Genomic DNA, 19,672 nt, shown 5'->3' with positions numbered 1-19,672 from the left:
TGCAGCCCAGGGCAGGTCCTCAGTGTCCAGCCAAGGGCCCTTTAGTAGAATAGCTGGCAATCCCCCAAGGGGGCAGGATAACGTCTCTTCACCCAGAATTCAGAGTCCAGGGAGGAGGCAGGACCGCTCTCACCTCTCCGACTGAGTCTCCCTGCGGCCGAGATGGAACCATAAGCGCCAGCCCCTCAAGGAGACCCTAATTTCTCTCTGCTTCAAGACCAAAGCAAGTGACCAGATTCTGCAGAGGATCATCCCTTCTGCCCTGAGACTGCCCCTCCCGGGGTCCCAGGAGAGGATGTGGGCCCGGCATGTTTCAGGGCCTCCCCGGAGCTCTGAGCCTCCACCGCACCTGGGGTCAGGAGAGGGCAGAGCCAGCCTGATAAACTGGCAGGACCGGAGGCGCCCTCAGCTTCAGTCCTGAGGGCCGCTCTCTGTTCACCTGAGCCGGGTGCCCTGCCACCAGCTCTGACTCCAGAAACAGCTCCAGAGAGAACCCCAAAGACACGGCTGGCGTGGCAGTGAGTCTCGGGGTCCCCCGCGTGCCGGGCGGGGAGGTTCCCGAGTTCCCACTGGAGGTGCGCCAGGTGGGAGCGCCGCCCGCTGAGGTGGGTGATGGTCCATCGGAAGTCCTACTGAGTCCCCCAGCAGAGCGGGTTCAGAGAGCTGAGGTCGCCTGTCCTCCTCTCCTTCCTCTCCCCCAAATCTGGACGCGCCCCACCCCCTGCTCTGCCAGCCTGTCAGCATTTCCTGAGCCCCCACTGCATTCAGGGGTCCCCGGAAAGCTCGTCCAGCTCCCCATGTTCATAATGTAACTTGGGGTGAGGTGGAAGTTAACGCACGTCGCGTGTCTGCCCTGCTTCCAGAAGTGTGCTGGGTGCGGTGACACCCGCTGCTTCCTCCCTCCAGGAACTGGGGAGACTGAGGCTCCAAAGGGTTGAGTCTCTCAAACACCAGGTCCCCCGCCTCTTCTCATGCACTTTCTGCCCAGTGAATGTTTGCCGAGGCAGTGAGCTCCCACTCCGGGCAGTCACCTGTTCCCATCTCCTCCACCCAGCTCCACCTTCCTGTTTTCAGGGTCCAGCCCCGTCCCCGCTTTCCGAAGCCCTCACGATCCCTCCAGGGCCTCCTTCTGCTGAGTGGGCACCACCCAACTGCACTCCAGGGTCACGAGGGTCAGTTTCTCTCTCAGCAGTATTTCAAGGTCCTAAATGACCAAGGCCTGGCTTCATGCTATTTTGAACAGTGGTTTAAATACTTTTGAACAAAGGGAATGGTTCAAATAGCTTTTGGTATCAGTCATTGTTCAAATATTTGCTATTCACTTGATACAAAACTTAGAACAGCCTCTGCTTTCAGAAGTTACAGTGTGATGGGGGAAAAAAAATAAAGTAGTGGGAGGGGAGAAGAACATGGAAACATTGACAAAGCCCTGTTAAACAGTCCTTAGAACACCTGTGAGTCAAACTCGCCTGCCAGATCCCAGCAGCACTCGGAAGGGAATTCAGCCAGGTGAGGGGAGGCTGGCTGGCAGGCCTGCGGGAGCACTTCCGGAGGCTCCTCGCTAGCTGAGAGCCTCGGGGTGCATCTCTGAGGCTGTCAGTCAAGGTCATCGTCATGGAGAACGACTGATAGATGTGCCTCTGAAGGAACCAAGCGTTCATGTGGGACTTGGCACGGGAGTAGCCAATTAGTAGGGACCCGGGGAAGGTGGTTAGGCGTGGGGAGCTGGGGGGGAGGACCAGAAACCTCCTTCACTGGAAAACCGGGTGGGGGTTCAGCCCAAGCGCAACGCTGGATGTGATGCTTTGTGGGGCGGGGGGCGGGGGGGAATCAGGCCGTCCTCCCAGGAGAGAAAAAGGAAAATGCTGATTTTCTTTGTGGATCAGAGGCTCGTGGACGTTTGGATCTTGACAAAAGTAAACCCTTAAAGTAAGAAAGTTAGAAAGGGAGGCGTGCCTATGAAAAACACATGGGGTGGAGAAACGGGAGTCCAGGGCAGGAAGCAGGCTGCAAAGGCTAAACTTCAAGGCTGAATCACGAGACAGGATTCCGCCACACCGCCAGGACCCTGACTGCCAGCGATGCATGCTGCGACCTTTGCAATAAACAGAAGGCTGCTCTGTGAAGGGCACGGGGTGTTCCAGTGAGTCCCTCACGTCCCAGAATCAGGAGACCAGCTGGGGGAGGAAGCAGAGGCCACAGGGCAAGAGACAAGATCCCTGGAACTGACAGCCCTTCCCATCTTCAGACCGGGCTGGTGTCCCTTTGGGGATAAGGGAAGACTTTCCGAAGAGCTCATGGGCCAAAAGGAACCAATTTCCAGAACCTCAATTCACGCTTTTAGGAAAACAGCGTCCCTGAACACACATCTGTAGTCGAGTGCTGGGCTGCTTTCTCATCTTCCTCTCCACAGTCGCCCTTCTCCCACTTTCAAAAGGAAATATCCCCCCAAAAAACAGGGAAATATCTCGACTGTTAGTAGAAGACTTTTCACCAGCACACAGAACAGCCAGGATATCACAGACAGAAAAATAATTTCATAAACAGGTGCTGAAAAAGTAAACGACTTTCATGACTTTTTTTTTAATGACTTTTTTTTAAACAAACTGATTTTATAAAATGAATGAATACATGCTAATGAATGAATATAAGCCTAGAAAAATATTTAACTCAGGTGGGACTCTTTCCACAAAATGGAGAGAGGATCTTTCATTATTAAGAGCTGACTGGCGCTCTGGGACCACCTAGAAGCTTGGGGTGGCGCGCGGGGTAAGAGGGAGGTTCAAGACAGAGGCAACACGTGGACACCTACGGCGGATTCATGTTGTACGGCAGCAGCCGGCACGGTACGGTACAGCACGTATCCTCCGGTTAAAAGAAAATTTTAAAAAACACAATAAAAAGCAAAATTAAGAATGATTTTTGACGACACGTCACTATGGGATTCTCGGCACTAAGGAGCTCGATGGATTCAGTGACGTCACCATAACAAAGCTCCTTCTGTTCCCATTTATTCATCTATGTTAACGAGGTTTCACAGAAGTTGCCGCTTCAGGTATAACATATCTACCCGGGATTACTGCCATGAGTGGACAAGGTACTTACATAGATCCTTGTGAGCTGGTCAGACTCTCCTAACGTTGTCTCCTGGAATCAGCCATGGAGAATCCTTTTCCCAGACGCGTCTGGGTGGGTTCTTCGTGTGCTGTGTGGGGCTCCGCTGGCAGCAAGGTCTGGACCCAGGCAGGGAGTCCTGCCCCTCAGTCAGACGGTCAGCACCAGGCCTGACTTCAGACATCCTTCACGCACAACCTTGATTTTGCTATCGAGGGATCAGAGGGCTAGAGGGAGGAGACGCCGAAGCTAAGAGAACCAACAGGCACCAGAGCCAGACCCAGAAGCAGGTCTCCGTCCGTCCTGTCCCCGGCTCTCCCTTCATCGCCTGTCCTGTCACAGCAGGCGGGACAAAGATGAGGCTGTCGCACGTTCTTCCGTCAAGTTCAATGCTTTTCCCTCCGTGTCCTCTGTACAAGCTGCTAGGCTTGGGTGAAGATGTTGGTGAGGCGTCCCTGGGCTTGATCTGCAGAACTTTAGCCCAAACTCTCAACAAAGAAGGATTTGAGGAACAGAAGAGAGAGGAAAATGTGGGGAAGAAAGGAAGGATTCAGCCTGTCCAGTCCTCCTATGGAGAAACGTCCTGGAGGACAGACAAGGAAGCCCCAAAACACCATGTACAGTCTGATTGGTCTCCGAGGTGACATTTAACTCAGTAGATTCTCAGAGGACAAAATGGTTATGGTATAGAGGAGGGGGCGCCCGGAGTGTGTTTAAGAACAAGATAGAATGTAGTCATACATGCCACAACATGGGTGAGCCCTGCAAAAACTAAGTGAGGCCCCAAAGACCGTCGATTGTGTGAATCCTATGACATGAACTATCTAGAGTAGGCAAATCCATAGAGCCAGAAAGTAGATTAATTGTTGCCAAGGGCTGGGGGAAGGGGAAAACAAGACGTGGCTGGTAATAGTTAACAGAGTTTCCTTTCTTTGGTGATGAAAGTGCTCTGCAATTAAACATTAGGGGTGGTTGTGCAATGCTATGAATAGACAAACCACCACTGGTTTCTACGCCTTTAAATAGTGAGCTTTATGATGCGTGAATTACATCTTCATTTTAAAAAGGTCAGAATGAGGGCTTCCCTGGGGGTCCAGAGGTTAAGAATCTGCCTGCCAACGCAGGGGACACCGGTTCAATCCCTGGTTCAGGAAGATCCCACGTGCCGCAGGGCAAGGAAGTCCATGCACCACAACCACTGAAGCCCACTGCCTAGAGCCCGAGCTGCCCCGAGAAGCCCCCGCACCACACATAGAGAGGAGCCCCCGACTCCCCACAGCCAGACAGAGCCCAGGCACAGCAACCAGGACCCAGCGCAGCCAAAACAAATACCAAATAACTTTCTAAAAAGGATAGAATGAAATCATTGCCAAATAGTCATGAGCATTATGTATGGATATACTCACAATAGAGTGGGGGAATGACCTCATGTTTATTGATAACCTACTGTGTCCCACACATTCAAAGGTTTTAGATTTGTATTTTCATTTCCACCAAAGAGCAACCCTGAGAAGTAGACTTCTTTTCCCTCCTTTAAAGATAAGAAAAACAAGGCTCATGAATATAGCTTCTCCAAAGAGATACCACCAGTTAGCGGCACAGTCAGAATTAAGACAGGTCTGTCTGGCTTCAGCGCCCATGTCCTATCCACTATGACGTGATACTTGCCATTATTTCTTTTTTTTTTTTTAATATTTGTTTATTTGTCTGGCTGTGCCAGGTCTTCGGTGAGGAGTATCTGATCTTTAGTTGCAGCATGCAAACACTTCGGGGAAGCCTGTGGGATCTAGTTCCCAGGCCAGGATCCAAAACTAGACCCCTGGCCTTGGAAGCATGAAGTCTTAGCCACTGGACAACCAGGAACGCCTCCCGATTTCTTCTTGTAGACGAAGACACACTCACTTGATGTTCACCCGCAATGCACCTTGCACACGCACGGGTGGACACGCTTGTAATACTGTCTGAGTGATGGTCAGTTGTCACCTCTGCAGATGACGCCTGGAGAACTAGCCCTTGCCGCTGGAAACTACACCCCCGTCACCCACTTCATCTTGCTGGGATTCTCCAATGACCCAGACCTCCAGAAGCTTCTCTTCGGAGGCTTCCTGCTCATCTACGCCATGACCGTGGTGGGCAACCTGGGGATGATGGCGCTCGTCCTCACGGACTCCCACCTCCACAGTCCCATGTACTTCTTTCTCAGCGTCCTCTCTTTCCTCGATGTCTGTTACTCCTCGGTGGTCACACCCAAGCTGCTGGTCGACCTCCTGGCCTCTGACAGGTCCATCTCCTTCAAGGGCTGCGTGGTCCAGATGACCTTCTTTGTGATGCACGCCACAGCTGAGAGCTTCCTGCTGGCTTCCATGGCCTACGACCGCTGCACGGCCATCTGCCGACCTCTCCACTACGGCTCTGTCATGACCAGGGGCACCTGTCTCCAGCTGGTGGCTGCTTCCTACGCTTTCGGTGGAGCTAATTCTGCTATTGAGACTGGGAATGTCTTTGCCCGGCCTTTCTGTGGGCCCAACCAGGTACCACACTACTTCTGTGATGTCATACCCCTTCTCCGCCTGGCCTGTGCAAACACAGCCGTGGCAGGAGTGATCCTCTATGTCTTCTCTGCCCTGGTTCTCCTTCTGCCTGTTTCCCTCATCCTCACCTCCTACGGCCTGGTCTTGCTGGCCATTGGGAGGATGCGCTCAGCAGCTGGGAAGGAGAAGGCCCTCTCCACGTGTGCCTCCCACTTCCTGGCCATTGCCATCTTCTACAGCACTGTGATTTTCACCTACGTCCAGCCTCATGGATCCACTGATGATTCCAGTGGCCAGGTAGTGTCTGTTTGTTACACCATCATAACCCCCATGCTCAACCCCTTCATCTATAGCCTCCGCAACAAGGAGGTGAAGGAGGCCCTGCAGAGGAAGCTCCAAGTCAATATCTTTCCCTGCTGAGCCCGGCAAGGCTGTTGGAATGAGGAAGGCATCAGTCAGTTCTGTCACTCAGTCGTGTCCGACTCTTTATGCCCCCATGGACTGCAGCACGCCAGGCCTCCCTGTCCATCACCAACTCCCAGAGTTTGCTCAAACTCATGTCCATCACATCAGTGATGCCATCCAACCATCTCATCCTCTGCCATCCCCTTCTCCTCCTGCCTTCAATCTTTCCCAGGGTCTTTTCTAAAGAGTCAGTTCTTCACATCACGAGGCCAAAGGATTGGAGTTTCAGCCTCAGCATGAGTCCTTCCAGTGAATATTCAGGACTGACCTCCTTTAGGATGGACTGGTTGGGTCTCCTTGCAGTCCAAGGGACTTGCAAGAGTCTTCTCCAACATCACAGTTCAAAAGCGTCAGTTCTTTGATGCTCAGCTTTCTTTGCAGTCCAACTCTCATATCCATACATGACTACCGGAAAAACCATGGCCTTGACTAGATGGACCTTTGTAGGCAAAGTAATGTCTCTGCTTTTTAATATACTGTCTGGGTTGGTCATAACTTTTCCTTCAAAGACCAAGAGTTCTTTAATTTCATGGCTGCGGTCACCATCTGCAGTGATTTTGGAGCCCAAAAAAATTGTCAGCCAGTTTCCATTGTTTATCCATCTATTTGGCATGAAGTGATGGGACTGGGAAGGCATAGCCTCTGCCAAATCACACTAAGAATTGATCTGACCAAGAGCAGCCTGGTTTTGGAGGAGGTGGTAGAAGTAAGGGAGAAACACAAATACCATACTTCATGCAGAGCACTGTAGCTTTAAAGTAACTCGCTATCCATTAACATATTGAATCTTTGCCACCATTTGTGAGGGAGCCATGTGGAGATGACCTCACTTTACAAATGAAGGGTGTGTGACTCAGTAAAAGTGAATGAACTCCCTGAAGCCGCACAGCTGGTGAGAGAGGGAGATTTCAGCATCAGGATGTCCGCTTCAAACCAGGTATTTCAGTTACACACGGTCACAAGTCAAGTCTCTTATTGGTGGCTCATGATGACTCCCAGGCAACCTCAGGCCAGGGGCAGCACGACCTTCTGGTTTCCCCAGATTTAGTGACGTGGGGGTGGGCGCCAGTGACTCAGTGCTTTCCTCCTGCTCCTAAAGGGAAGACGACCAGGTCAGAAGTGTCCTTACTTCTCACTGCTGCTGCATTTGATAAGCTGTCCCATGAAAGAAAACCTCAGGTTCAAGAGAGAACTTTCCTCACACCCCTGTGTCCTAGCCAGAACTATGTACATGTGTGAATGTGAGAGAGGAGATCTAAGCAGTTACAGCATTATATAAGATACTGTGCTTTAGGAGACTGACTCAAAAGAGTTATATTTGGCCTGAGCATCTTTAAATGCGCATGTAATATGGTAAGTATATGTGTTTTAGAGAATCACAGAAATGAAGACGCTGAACCTGACCTAATTTAAGGTTGAATGCTGGACTGGAAGGCATGCTCTTAAACTAATGCAAACTCTTAACCTGGAGAGAGTTGGCTTCGTTCTGAGATGTTTGGATCACGCAAAGGATTTTTTTCACATCTATCTTAAGGATGTTACTCTAAATTTAGAAAATCTTACTATATGAATAAGCTTATCACAGCATCATTTTTGAAAACAAGAAATTAGAAGGAATCTAAATGTTCAAATGCTCCAATACTTTGGCCACCTGATGCGAAGAGCCAATTCATTGGAAAAGACCCTGATGCTGGGAAAGATTGAGGGCAGGAGGAGAAGGGGATGACAGAGGATGAGATGGTTGGATTGCATCACTGAATCAATGGTCATGAGTTTGGGAAAATTCTGGGAGATAACAAAGGACAAGGAAGCCTAGTGTGTGGCAGTCCATGGGGTCCCAAGGAGTCAGACATGACTTAGAGACTCAACAAAAACAACCCCTTAAATTGATACAATGTGATATGTCAAATATGCTTCAGTTTGAAAAACAAAATTAGGATTCAAAGGTTCAAAGACGAATAACCAGACAGTATGATAAATTAATTCAGATTTACCTCTCATCCAGCTTCAACAATTAATTTATAGCATCTCTATCATCAGCACTCCTCCCACTCAGATTGTAACTTTCAATATATTTTATAATTATAATGTATTTTAACAATTTTCAAAGTTGTAAGAATAAAAGAGGAAACCTATGTACCCTTTAGACTCACCAACTGTTTATATTTTGCCCCATTACATATACATATATGTACATATATACATACATGTACATAATGCATACATAAAATATTAATGTGTGCATGTGTGTGCTCAGTCATGTCCAACTCTGCAACCCCAGGGACTGTAGCCTGCCAGGCTCCACTCTCCATGGAATTTTCCAGGCAAGAATACTGGAGTCAGTTGCCATTTCCTACTCCACATAAAATATTAATGTATATAATTCATTCAAAACCATTATCATTAAACACTTTAGTGAGAAGTTCCTAGGAATAGCCCACAGAGTTATCAAAACTGGGACAATTTGTGGTGACATAGTACTGTTATCTAATCCACAGTTCATATTTTGATTTGTTAATTCTGTCCAAAATGTCATTTATATTTTTCCCTATGCATACTGAGATAATTTTAAAGAAAATCCCTATGTCCTATCATTTCCTGCTACTTCATTTTATGAGATCATGTGTCCTCTTTTTCACACTAATGCCTAGACTTTGCTCCTGGTCTTCCCGCTGGGAAACCCAGGCCTGACTCAGACACAGTTGCACCACCACCTCTCAGCCAGGAGCTCACAAGGCCAGATGCCCTGTATGTCTCTTCAGCTCAGACACTCCTGATTCCAGAACCTCCCCCACCCCCACTCCAGGAGCCTCAGCTGAGCCATCAAGGGTCAGGCTCAGGGGAGCAGAGTCAGCTGACAAATAGAGAGCAGGCCTGCTCCCCGCCACCCACAAAGCGGAGTCAGAGAGAGCAAAGGGGAAAAGCCACACCTGGGAGATGATCCGGGTGGTTTCTGCTCCTGGTTAACCATTCCCCTGGCTCCTCCTTGTGCCCATTGGCATTTCCTGTGCTTAAATGCTAGCTTCACTTCTGAAAATACAGTTTTTTTAATTGCTAATGTAGATAAACCACCCATTCCGTTAACAAGGCCCCCATCGCCTTAGGTGAGTCCCGAAGGCTGAAGCCAGGAGAGCTTCCCAGGGAGGGTCAGGCCCCGGGATGCCTGCCCCTGTGTCCCCAGCCCGCTCAGCGCTCCCCCGTGGCTGGGACACGGGGCCGGCGAGGAACGGGGCACGGCCGGCCTGACCCCCCCCAGACTCGCTCCCCGTGGGGCTCAGCGCCACCGACTCGGCCTCCAGGGTTGCAGCCCAGGGCAGGTCCTCAGTGTCCAGCCAAGCTCCCCTGGGCCCTTTAGTAGAATAGCTGGGCAAACTGGCCTCCAGATTCCAGCAAGCTTCCAAGGGGCCGTCATCCAGACTTCAGAATTCAGGGAGGAGGCAGAATTGCTCCTGTCTTTCCTGCTGAGTCTTCCTGCTGCCAAGATGGAACCATAAGCTCCAACTCCTCAAGGAGACCCTAACCTTCCTCTGCCTCAAGACCAAAGCAAGTGACCAGATTCTGCAGGGGATCATCCCTTCTGCCCTGAGACTGCCCCTCCCGGGGTCCCAGGAGAGGATGTGGACCCGGGGGTGTTTCAGGGCCTCCCTGGAGCTCTGATCATCCCTTCTGCCCTGAGACTGCTCCTCCCGGGGTCCCAGGAGAGGATGCGGACCCGGCATGTTTCAGGGCCTCCCTGGAGCTTGGAGCCTCCACCGCACCTGGGGTCAGGAGAGGGCAGAGCCAGCCTGATAAACTGGCAGGACCGGAGGCGCCCTCAGCTTCAGTCCTGAGGGCCGCTCTCTGTTCACCTGAGCCGGGTGCCCTGCCACCAGCTCTGACTCCAGAAACAGCTCCAGAGAGAACCCCAAAGACACGGCTGGCGTGGCAGTGAGTCTCGGGGTCCCCCGCGTGCCGGGCGGGGAGGTTCCTGAGTTCCCGCTGGAGGTGCGCCAGGTGGGAGCGCCGCCCGCTGAGGTGGGTGATGGTCCATCGGAAGTCCTACTGAGTCCCCCAGCAGAGCGGGTTCAGAGAGCTGAGGTCGCCTGTTCCCTTCTCCTTCCTCTCCCCCAAATCTGGACGCGCCCCACCCCCTGCTCTGCCAGCCTGTCAGCATCTCCTGAGCCCCCACTGCATTCAGGGGTCCCCAGAAAGATCGTCCAGCTCCCACCCACTACACGTTCATAATCTAACTTAGATGAAAGTTAATGTGTCTGCCCCGTTTCCTGACGTGTGCCAAGTATACTGACACATGCTGTCTTCCTGTCCAAACAGAAACTGGGAAAACGGCCGCTCAGAGTCACTCTTTGCAATGCACTTTGCCCAGTAAATGTTTACCGAGGACGGTAATTTCCACTTCCAGGCCGTCGCACACCCTCATCTCCTCCATCAACCCTAGGTTCAACATTTCTCAACGTCCAGCCCCTGTCCCTCCTCTTTCTGAATGCCTTGCGGGTCACTTACAAGGATTCCTACTGCAGAGCGGTCCACAGGCAACCTCACTTCTGAGTCATGAGGGTCAGTTTGTCTCTCAACAGTATTTCAAGATCCTAAATGACCCAAGCCATGTTTCATGCTCTTTCGAACAGTAGTTGTTTAAATTCTATCGAACAACATCAACTGTTCAAATACTTCTGGGTAACAGTAATTGTTCAAATATTTGCTATTCACTTGATAAATACAAACCTTAGTAACTTCTACTCTCAGAAGTCACAATGTGATAGAGGGAAAAAAAAAACCAGTGAGGGGCTGGAGGAAGACTTGGAACATTGACCAAGCCCTGTTAATATATTCTAGGTACACCCGTGTGAGTCAAATTCAACCTCCAGATAACAGCACACATAAAGGGGATGATCAGGGCCAGGGGAGGCTGGCTCACAGGGCTGAGAGATGACGCCTCAAGCTCGAGGAGGAAATCTGGGGAACCTCAGAATGTGTCTGCAAGGCTGTTAGTCAAGGTCATCATGATTGAGAATTACCATGAATGAGCCTCTGAAGGAATCAAGTGTTCATCTCGGAGTTGGGATGGAAGCAGCATGTTAGGAGGGAACCTAGTCTGTCTGGGCTGAGGGATGATGATAAGAGGTGAGGAGCTGGCGAGGAGGACCAAGAAGTCTCATTTATTGGAAAGCAGCATCAGGGACCTCAGCCAAAACCTAATACTAAATGTGCCCATGTGCCTGTGTGTGAGGGTCCAGGGAATCCAGCTGTCATCCTAGGAGAGAAAAAGAAAACCGTTAATATTCATTGTGCACCAGAGACTCATGGACATCTTCATTTGGGCAAAATTAAGGCCTTCAACCCAGAAAGTTAGAAAAGGGAAAGAGAATATGAAAAATACCCGGTATGTTTCCACTGGTAGAGAAACTGGGATACAGGGAAGGAAGCGTCAAGGTTGAGCCCCTGGACAGGATTCTGCCCCCAGGACCCTGATTCTCAGTGCTGCATATCATGACCTGTATGTGTAGACACGGGCACAGGAGAATGGGGAGGTGACCTCACATTTACTGTTTACTTTGTTCGATATTGAGAGAACTTCACAATTCATTTTTTTTTCATCAAGGCCACAGAGAAATCCTGAATAGATGTATCTTCTCTATTTCATAGGTGAGAAAAATCAGGCTCATGGATACAGCTTATCCAAGCAGACACGACCGATCGGTGCCATGGTCAGAATCAAGGCTCAGATCTGTCTGGCTTCACATCCCATCTCCTGTCCACTGTGGTATGATACTTCCTGCTCTTCCCTTTTATAATATTTATCTACTTGTCTGACTGTGCTCTGTCTTCGTTGCAGCCTGTGGGATCTAGTTCTCTGACCAGGATTTGAACCTGGGCCCCCTGCCTTGGAAACATGAAGTCTTAGCCACTGGACCACCAGGGAAGTCCCCCCCACTTTCTTCTTGGAGCAGATTATACCCACTTGGTATTCTTCCTCATTGTACCTTGCACAGGTGGACATGCTCAGTAATATGGTCTGAGTGATGGTCAGTTGTCACCTCTGCAGATGACGCCTGGAGAACTAGCCCTTGCCGCTGGAAACTACACCCCCGTCACCCACTTCATCTTGCTGGGATTCTCCAATGACCCAGACCTCCAGAAGCTTCTTTTCGGAGGCTTCCTGCTCATCTACGCCATGACCGTGGTGGGCAACCTGGGGATGATGGCGCTCGTCCTCACGGACTCCCACCTCCACAGTCCCATGTACTTCTTTCTCAGCATCCTCTCTTTCCTCGATGTCTGTTACTCCTCGGTGGTCACACCCAAGCTGCTGGTCGACCTCCTGGCCTCTGACAGGTCCATCTCCTTCAAGGGTTGCATGGTCCAGATGACCTTCTTTGTGATGCACGCCACAGCTGAGAGCTTCCTGCTGGCTTCCATGGCCTACGACCGCTGCACGGCCATCTGCCGACCTCTCCACTACGGCTACGTCATGACCAGGGGCACCTGTCTCCAGCTGGTGGCCGCTTCCTACACTTTCGGTGGAGCTAATTCTGCTCTTGAGACTGGGAATGTCTTTGCCCGGCCTTTCTGTGGGCCCAACCAGGTACCACACTACTTCTGTGATGTCATACCCCTTCTCCGCCTGGCCTGTGCAAACACAGCCGTGGCAGGAGTGATCCTCTATGTCTTCTCTGCCCTGGTTCTCCTTCTGCCTGTTTCCCTCATCCTCACCTCCTACGGCCTGGTCTTGCTGGCCATTGGGAGGATGCGCTCAGCAGCTGGGAAGGAGAAGGCCCTCTCCACGTGGGCCATTGCTATCTTCTACAACACCGTGATTTTCACCCATATCCAGCCTCAGGATCCACCGATGATACCAGCGGCCAGGTAGTGTCTGTCTGTTACACCATCATAACCCCCATGCTCAACCCCTTCATCTACAACCTCCGAAACAAAGAGGCCCTGCAGAGGAAGCTCCAGGTCAATATCTTTCCCTGCTGAGCCCGGCAAGGCTGTTGGAATATAGGAAGGCATGGCATCTGCCAAATCACACTAAGAATTGATCTGACCAAGAGCAGCCTGGTTTTGGAGGAGGTGGTAGAAGTAAGGGAGAAACACAAATACCATACTTCATGCAGAGCACTGTAGCTTTAAAGTAACTCGCTATCCATTAACATATTGAATCTTTGCCACCATTTGTGAGGGAGCCATGTGGAGATGACCTCACTTTACAAATGAAGGGTGTGTGACTCAGTAAAAGTGAATGAACTCCCTGAAGCCGCACAGCTGGTGAGAGAGGGAGATTTCAGCATCAGGATGTCCGCTTCAAACCAGGTATTTCAGTTACACACGGTCACAAGTCAAGTCTCTTATTGGTGGCTCATGATGACTCCCAGGCAACCTCAGGCCAGGGGCAGCACGACCTTCTGGTTTCCCCAGATTTAGTGACGTGGGGGTGGGCGCCAGTGACTCAGTGCTTTCCTCCTGCTCCTAAAGGGAAGACGACCAGGTCAGAAGTGTCCTTGCTTCCTACTGCTGCTGCATTTGATAAGCTGACCCATGAAAGAAAACCTCAGGCTCAAGAGGGAACTTTCCTCACTTTCCTCATACATCTGTTTTCCAGCCGGAAGTCTGTATGTGTCTCAGAATTCTCAAGGGTCTGCATGTGTAAGTGAGAGAGAGAGAGGGAGATCAATGCAATCACAGTATTAGATAAGATACTGTGCTTTAGGAGAGGGATTCAAATATATATATATATATTTGGCCTAAATATCTTTAAGTATGCATGTAATATGGTGAGAGTATGTGTTCCAGAGAACCACATAAATGAAGAAGCTGGCCCTGACTCAATTCAAGGCTGAACACCTGACTGGAAGATATGCCCTTAAACTAAGGCAAAGACTTCACCTGGACTGTGTGGGCCTGACTCTAGATTCAGGGATCATCAGAATGCTTTTTTCAGGTCTCTCTTAAGGATGTTATCCTAGATATAGAAAATCTTACTATGCGTGCATGCTAAGATGCTTCAGTTGTGTCTGACTCTTTGCGACCCCGTGGACCGTAGCCCACCAGGTTCCTCTGTCCATGGGATTCTCCAGGCAAGAATACTGGAGTGGGTCGCCATGCCTTCCTCCGGGGGATCTCCCCCACCCAGGGATTGAAGCAGCATCTCTTAAGTCTCCTGCCTTGGCAGGGGGATCTTTACCACTAGTGCCACCTGGGAAGCCCAAATCTTATTATACAAATAGATTTATCACAGCATCACTTTTCAAACCAAGAAATTAAAAGAAACCTAAGTGTTCAAATACTCCAGTACTTTGGCCACCTGATGTGAAGAGCTGACTCACTGGGAAAATACCCTGATACTGGGAAAGATTGAAAGCAGGAGGGGAAGGGTTCAACAGAGGATGAGATGGTTGGATGGCATCACCAACTCAAAGGACATGTGTTTGAGCAAACTCTGGGGAACAGTGAAGGATAGGGAAGCCTGGCGTGCTGCAGTCCACTGGGGCAAAAACACAGAGTCGGACTTATTTAGCAAAAACAGCAACAAATGTTCAAAGGAGGAAACCAATTAAGATATTCCCCCCACCCCCGATGGATTACCACGTAACCACTAAATGTTATGCTTGTGAAGATGGCATAATACATGGAAAACAGCAGGTCAGAACATCTACTGTGTAGTGGTAACTCTGCGATAAAAATGAGTGGAAAAAACCTGGGAGGAGCACACAAAAGTGTAAATGATGATTGTATCAGAGCGGTAGCACAGGGGGAAAATCTTTTTCTATCTTTCTCAAACATTTTACAAAACTTACTTAATGAGCATATTCAATTTTGACATTTTATTCTAAAAATGTCTTATTAAAAATTCCTTTCAGGCAAGCTACTTATAAAGAGTTCTTACTTTGTCTCCCTCCAGAAAATAAATATTTACTAAATTCCTCCTATGTTCTACATTCCTTTAACTAATAAACCACATTTTTAGTACATGTCAGCAACTAAGGTCAGGACCAGAACAGTAGGGTGAAAAGACTTGTTAAAAATTAACTTAATTCACTCGGCTGTAAAAATGCACAGGAGGCAATTAGGTACCCCACAGTGTGGCAGGCCCTGCCTAGATTAACAGTCAGAACGTGTATTAGTCAGAGAGTTTACGCTACAGTAACAAAGAAACACCACAAGGTAACCAACACCACAAAGGCTTTTCCCCGCACTAAACTGGAGACAGATCAGGGACTCTCCAGGGCAAGTTTTATCCACCCACCAGTACTGAGCCTCTTTCATTTGACATTGCCATCATCTCAACCTCAAAGTGCCCGCCAAGATCTTAATACTGAGGGAAACGATCAAGAAGGTCATGAAGAGTGCTTTCAATGACCTGACCTGAGGTTGGACCATATCAGCTCAACCACTTCTGGTTTTAAGATAACTGCAAAAGAGACTGGGACTCTTACAACCTTCTTAGTCCAGACACAGGAAAACTAAATGAGATTTTATAAACACCTAGCTTTGTCTCTCACTGGCCAGTTACACAGTTGATTACACCATCATCTATGCAGAGATCTAAAACTTCACCAGATTACATCTGATATAAACTGGCAGTAACTCATGCTCCTGTATAACTGAGGTGGACGTGGGCTGTGTGCCTAGCTGCTCAGTCGTGTCCAACTCTTTGCAACCCCATGGACTGTAGCCCACCAGGTTCCTCTGTCCATGGAGATTCTCCAGGGAAGAATACTGGAGTGGGGTGCCATGCCCTCCTCCAGGGGGATCTTCCCAACCCAGGGATTGAACCCAGGTTTCCAATGTTGCAGGAGGATTTGTTATCTCTGAGCCACCAGGGCAGCCCAAGAATACTGGAGTGGGTTGCCGTTTCCTCCTCCAGGGGATCTTCCCCACCCAGGGATCGAACGTGCGTTTCCTGCACTGGCAGGCAGATTCTCTACCGGTGAGCCACCTGGGAAGCACCTGTTGCTTAGACAAGGCTTAAATGTGACAATATATATGCAAAAGTTAAATTTAACTAAAAACAAAATATTCTCAGTGGGGCAGATTTCCTTAAAATTACGTAATAAATACATACTAAAGGCCAAGAATACAACTGAATCGCAATGAAGGCTTTAATGACTACTCTTTCATTCTGAGGCTCTTAAACATGATGAAGCCCAAGCCTTAGTTAGTAGCCCTGTGGATTCTGCACTGAGGCACACATGACCGCGTGTAAAATAGACAGCCGGTGGGAAGCCACTCTCTCTGTGTAGCAGAGAGAGCCCAGCTCAAGCTCCGTGATGACCTCGAGGGGAGGGATGCTGGGGGCGCCCAGGAAGGACGGGTATGTGTACCCCAAGAGCCATACTTCACTGTTCAACAGAAAATCATACAGCACTGTAAAGCAATCATACTCCAAGTTAACAAAAAAAAGAAAATACATCAGAAAAAATAAATGGAGACAGGGTGATAAAGGAAAATATATCAATAAAACCACATTAAGGCACAATGCAGCACTACTTACTAAGAGGGACTTCATCAAAGTTCAAACCCTGTAATGTATCACCCAGGATTGTGTCCATACAAACACCTGCATTTCTCAAGAGAGAATAAGAAACCACAAAAAAAAAAAAAAAAGAAAAGCATTTTGAAAACATGAAAGTCAGAAAACAGAAAATACAAGTTAAATGGGCATGTAATATGACTCTAGGGTACAATTTTAAAATAATAGACAATCAGTTGCTATCCACTTCAACAATACAGATGTTGAACAAATATTTATACTTTCAGCCTGAGGAGTGGCAAGGTGGTGTCCCATCTCATTCACCGTCGTATGCTCGATGTCTAGTACACTGCCTGGCACATTATAGACACTGACAAATATTTTCGATCAATGAGTGGGCGGGCCTCTACATGCTCGTTTTCCTTGGACCAGTGGCACTGTCATCACCGGAGAGCTTTTGAGAAACAGAGAATCTGTGACCCCACCCCAGAACTACCAGATCTGATCTGCGATGGTTCTCTGTAAACAGGACTGACCACGTTGGGGAACAATTTGGCATCAAATTAAAAAGTTGTCCCAGTCTTCCTGACCTGCATGGGAGACTCCAAGATGGCGGAGTAGAAGGACGTGTGCTCAGCTTCTCCTGCAAGAACTCCAAAATTACAGCTCGCTGCTGAACAACCGTCCACAGGAGAAGGTTGGATCCCACCAAAAAAAGATACGCCACATCCAAGGGTCAAGGAGAAGCCCCAGCAAGATGGTAGGAGGGGCAAATGTGCATTTAGAATCAAACCCCATCCCACCAGAGATGCTCGGAAGGCTCAAACATATCTTCTGTGCACCAGGACCCAGAGACCCCGCAGAGACCAAGCCAGAACTGTGTTTGAGCATCTCCTGCAGAGGTCCGGGTCAGCAGTGGCCTGCCGCAGGGGCAGGGGCTCTGGGTGCAGCAGACCTGGGTGTGCCATGAGCCCTCGTGGAGGAGGTCACCATTAACCCCACCACAGAGCCGCCAGAAGCCAGAGGACTGGGAAACAGGCTCCTGGAGGCACAAACAGAACCTTGTGCACCAGGACGCAGGAGAAAGGGGCAGTGAGCCCACAAGAGACTGACCCAGACTTGTCTGTGAGCGTCCTGGAGTCTCCCTCAGAGGCATGGGTCGGCGGTGGCCGGCTGCAGGGCTGGGGGCACTGAGTTTAGCAGTGTGTGCATGGGGCCTTTTGAAGGAGGTCGCCAGTATCTTCTTTACCTACACCATAGTTTAGCCTCAGGCCAAATAACAGGGAGGGAACACAGCCCTGCCCATCAACAAAAAACTGGATTAAAGATTTACTGAGCATGGCCCCACCCATCAGAACAAGACCCAGTTTCCCCCTCAGTCTGTCTCTCCCATCAGGAAGCTTCCAAAAGCCTCCTATCCTTCTCCATCAGAGGGCAGACAGACGGAAAACCACAGTCACAGAAAACTAACCAATCTAATCACATGGACCACAGCCTTGTCTAACTCAATGAACCCATGACCCATGCCATGTAGAGCCACCCAAGACAGATGGGTCATGGTGGAGAGGTCTGACAGAATGTGGTCCACTGAAGAAGGGAATGGCAAACCACTTCAGTATTCCTGCCTTGAGAACCCCGTAAACAGTATGAAAAGGCAAGAAGATAGGACACTCAAAGATGAACTTTCCAAGTCGGTAGGTGCCCAGTATGCTACTGGAGATCAGTGGACAAATAACTCCAGAAAGAATGAAGGGATGGAGCCAAAGCAAAAACAACACCCGGTTGTGGATGTGACGGGTGGTGGAAGCAAAGTCTGATGCTGTAAAGAGCAATATTGCATAGGAACCTGGAATGTTAGGTACATGAATCAAGGCAAATTGGAAGTGGTCAACAGGAGATGGCAACAGTGAATGTTGACATTTTTGGAATCAGCAAACTAAAATGGACTGGAATGGCTGAATTTAACTCAAATAACCATTAGCAAGAATCCCTTAGAAGAAACGGAGTAGCCATCATGGTCAACAAGAGTCCGAAATGCAGTACTTGAATGCAGTCTCAAAAACGACAGAATGATCTCTGTTCGTTTCCAAGGCAAACCATTCAATATCACGGTAATCCAAGTCTATGCCCCAACCAGTAATGTTGAAGAAGTTGAAGTTGAATGGTTCTATGAAGACCTACAAGACCTTCTGGAACTAACACTGAAAAAAGATGTCCTTTTCATTATAGGGGACTGGAATGCAAAAGTAAGAAGTCAAGAAACACCTGGAGTAAGACGCAAATTTGACCTTGGAGTACAGGGCAAAGGCTAATAGAGTTTTGCCAAGAGAATGCACGGTCATAGCAAACACCCTCTTCCAACAACACAAGAGATGACTCTACACATGGACATCACCAGATGGTCAATACTGAGACCAGATTGATTATATTCTTTGCAGTCAAAGATGGAGAAGTTCTAACAGTCAGCAGAAACAAGACCGGGGGCTGACTGTGGCTCAGATCATGAACTCCTTGTTGCCAAATTCAGACTTAAATTGAAGAAAGTAGGGAAAACCACTAGACCAGATATGACCTAAATCAAATCCCTTACAATTATACAGAGGAAGTGAGAAATAGATTCAAGGGATTAGATCTAATAGACAGAGTGCCTGATGAACTTTGGACAGAGGTTCATGACATTGTCCAGGAGGCAGGGATCATGACCATCCCCAAGAAAAAGAAATGCAAGAAAAAGCAAAACGGTTGTCTGAGGAGGCCTTACAAATACCTGTGAAAAGAAGAGAAGCGAAAGGCAAAGTAGAAAAGGAAAGATATTCCCATTTGAAAGCAGAGTTCCAAAGAATAGCCAGGAGAGATAAGAAAGCCTTCCTCAGTGATCAGTGCAAGAAAGAGAGGAAAACAATAGAATGGGAAAGACTAGAGATCTCTTCAAGAAAATTAAAGATACCAAGGGGACATTTCATGCATAGATGGGTACAATAAAGGACAGAAATGGTATGGACCTAACAGAAGCAGAAGATGTTAAGAGGTAGAAAGAATACACAGAAGAACTATGCAGAAAAGATCTTCATGACCCAGATAATCACAATGG

The 19,672-nt window shown here is 48.9% G+C and overlaps 2 protein-coding genes, 1 long non-coding RNA gene and 1 pseudogene across 4 annotated transcripts in view; 3 read left to right on the top strand and 1 right to left on the bottom strand.

The window, feature by feature from the left end:
* Nucleotides 1–323: 323 nt before the first annotated feature.
* Nucleotides 324–19,672, top strand: part of LOC122701060 (olfactory receptor 5B21-like) — a 32,405-nt gene continuing 13,056 nt past the window's right edge. Inside the window, exon 1 of one of the 2 annotated variants that reach the window (XM_043914071.1) lies at nucleotides 324–605. The gene's annotated coding sequence lies outside the window, so the exon portion shown is untranslated. Of the gene's footprint in view, nucleotides 606–9,935; nucleotides 10,125–19,672 lie in introns of those variants that run through there. The other variant, XM_043914070.1, reaches the window with a different exon arrangement.
* On the top strand, nucleotides 1,130–6,220 carry LOC122701086 (olfactory receptor 1020-like). Its single transcript, XM_043914072.1, has one exon. The coding sequence runs from the start codon at nucleotides 5,106–5,108 to the stop codon at nucleotides 6,063–6,065; it is 960 nt and encodes a 319-aa protein (XP_043770007.1). The 5' UTR covers nucleotides 1,130–5,105; the 3' UTR covers nucleotides 6,066–6,220.
* LOC122701118 lies at nucleotides 6,621–10,697 on the bottom strand. Its single transcript, XR_006342971.1, has 3 exons — nucleotides 10,611–10,697; nucleotides 9,041–9,140; nucleotides 6,621–7,203 (listed from the first exon to the last, which is right to left on the bottom strand). It is a non-coding gene; the product is annotated as an uncharacterized LOC122701118 (long non-coding RNA).
* On the top strand, nucleotides 12,088–14,213 carry LOC122701102 (annotated as a pseudogene).

Source organism: Cervus elaphus, chromosome 1 (genome assembly GCF_910594005.1).
Source record: "Cervus elaphus chromosome 1, mCerEla1.1, whole genome shotgun sequence".
Classification (NCBI taxonomy): Eukaryota; Metazoa; Chordata; class Mammalia; order Artiodactyla; family Cervidae; genus Cervus; species Cervus elaphus.
The sequence above is the reverse complement of the archived record's forward strand: the minus strand, read 5'-3'. Positions and strand labels throughout refer to the sequence as shown.

Coding starts and splice junctions, on each gene's coding strand:
- LOC122701086 (XM_043914072.1), top strand. CDS start 5,106: ATGACGCCTGGAGAACTAGCCCTTGCCGCTGGAAACTACACCCCCGTC.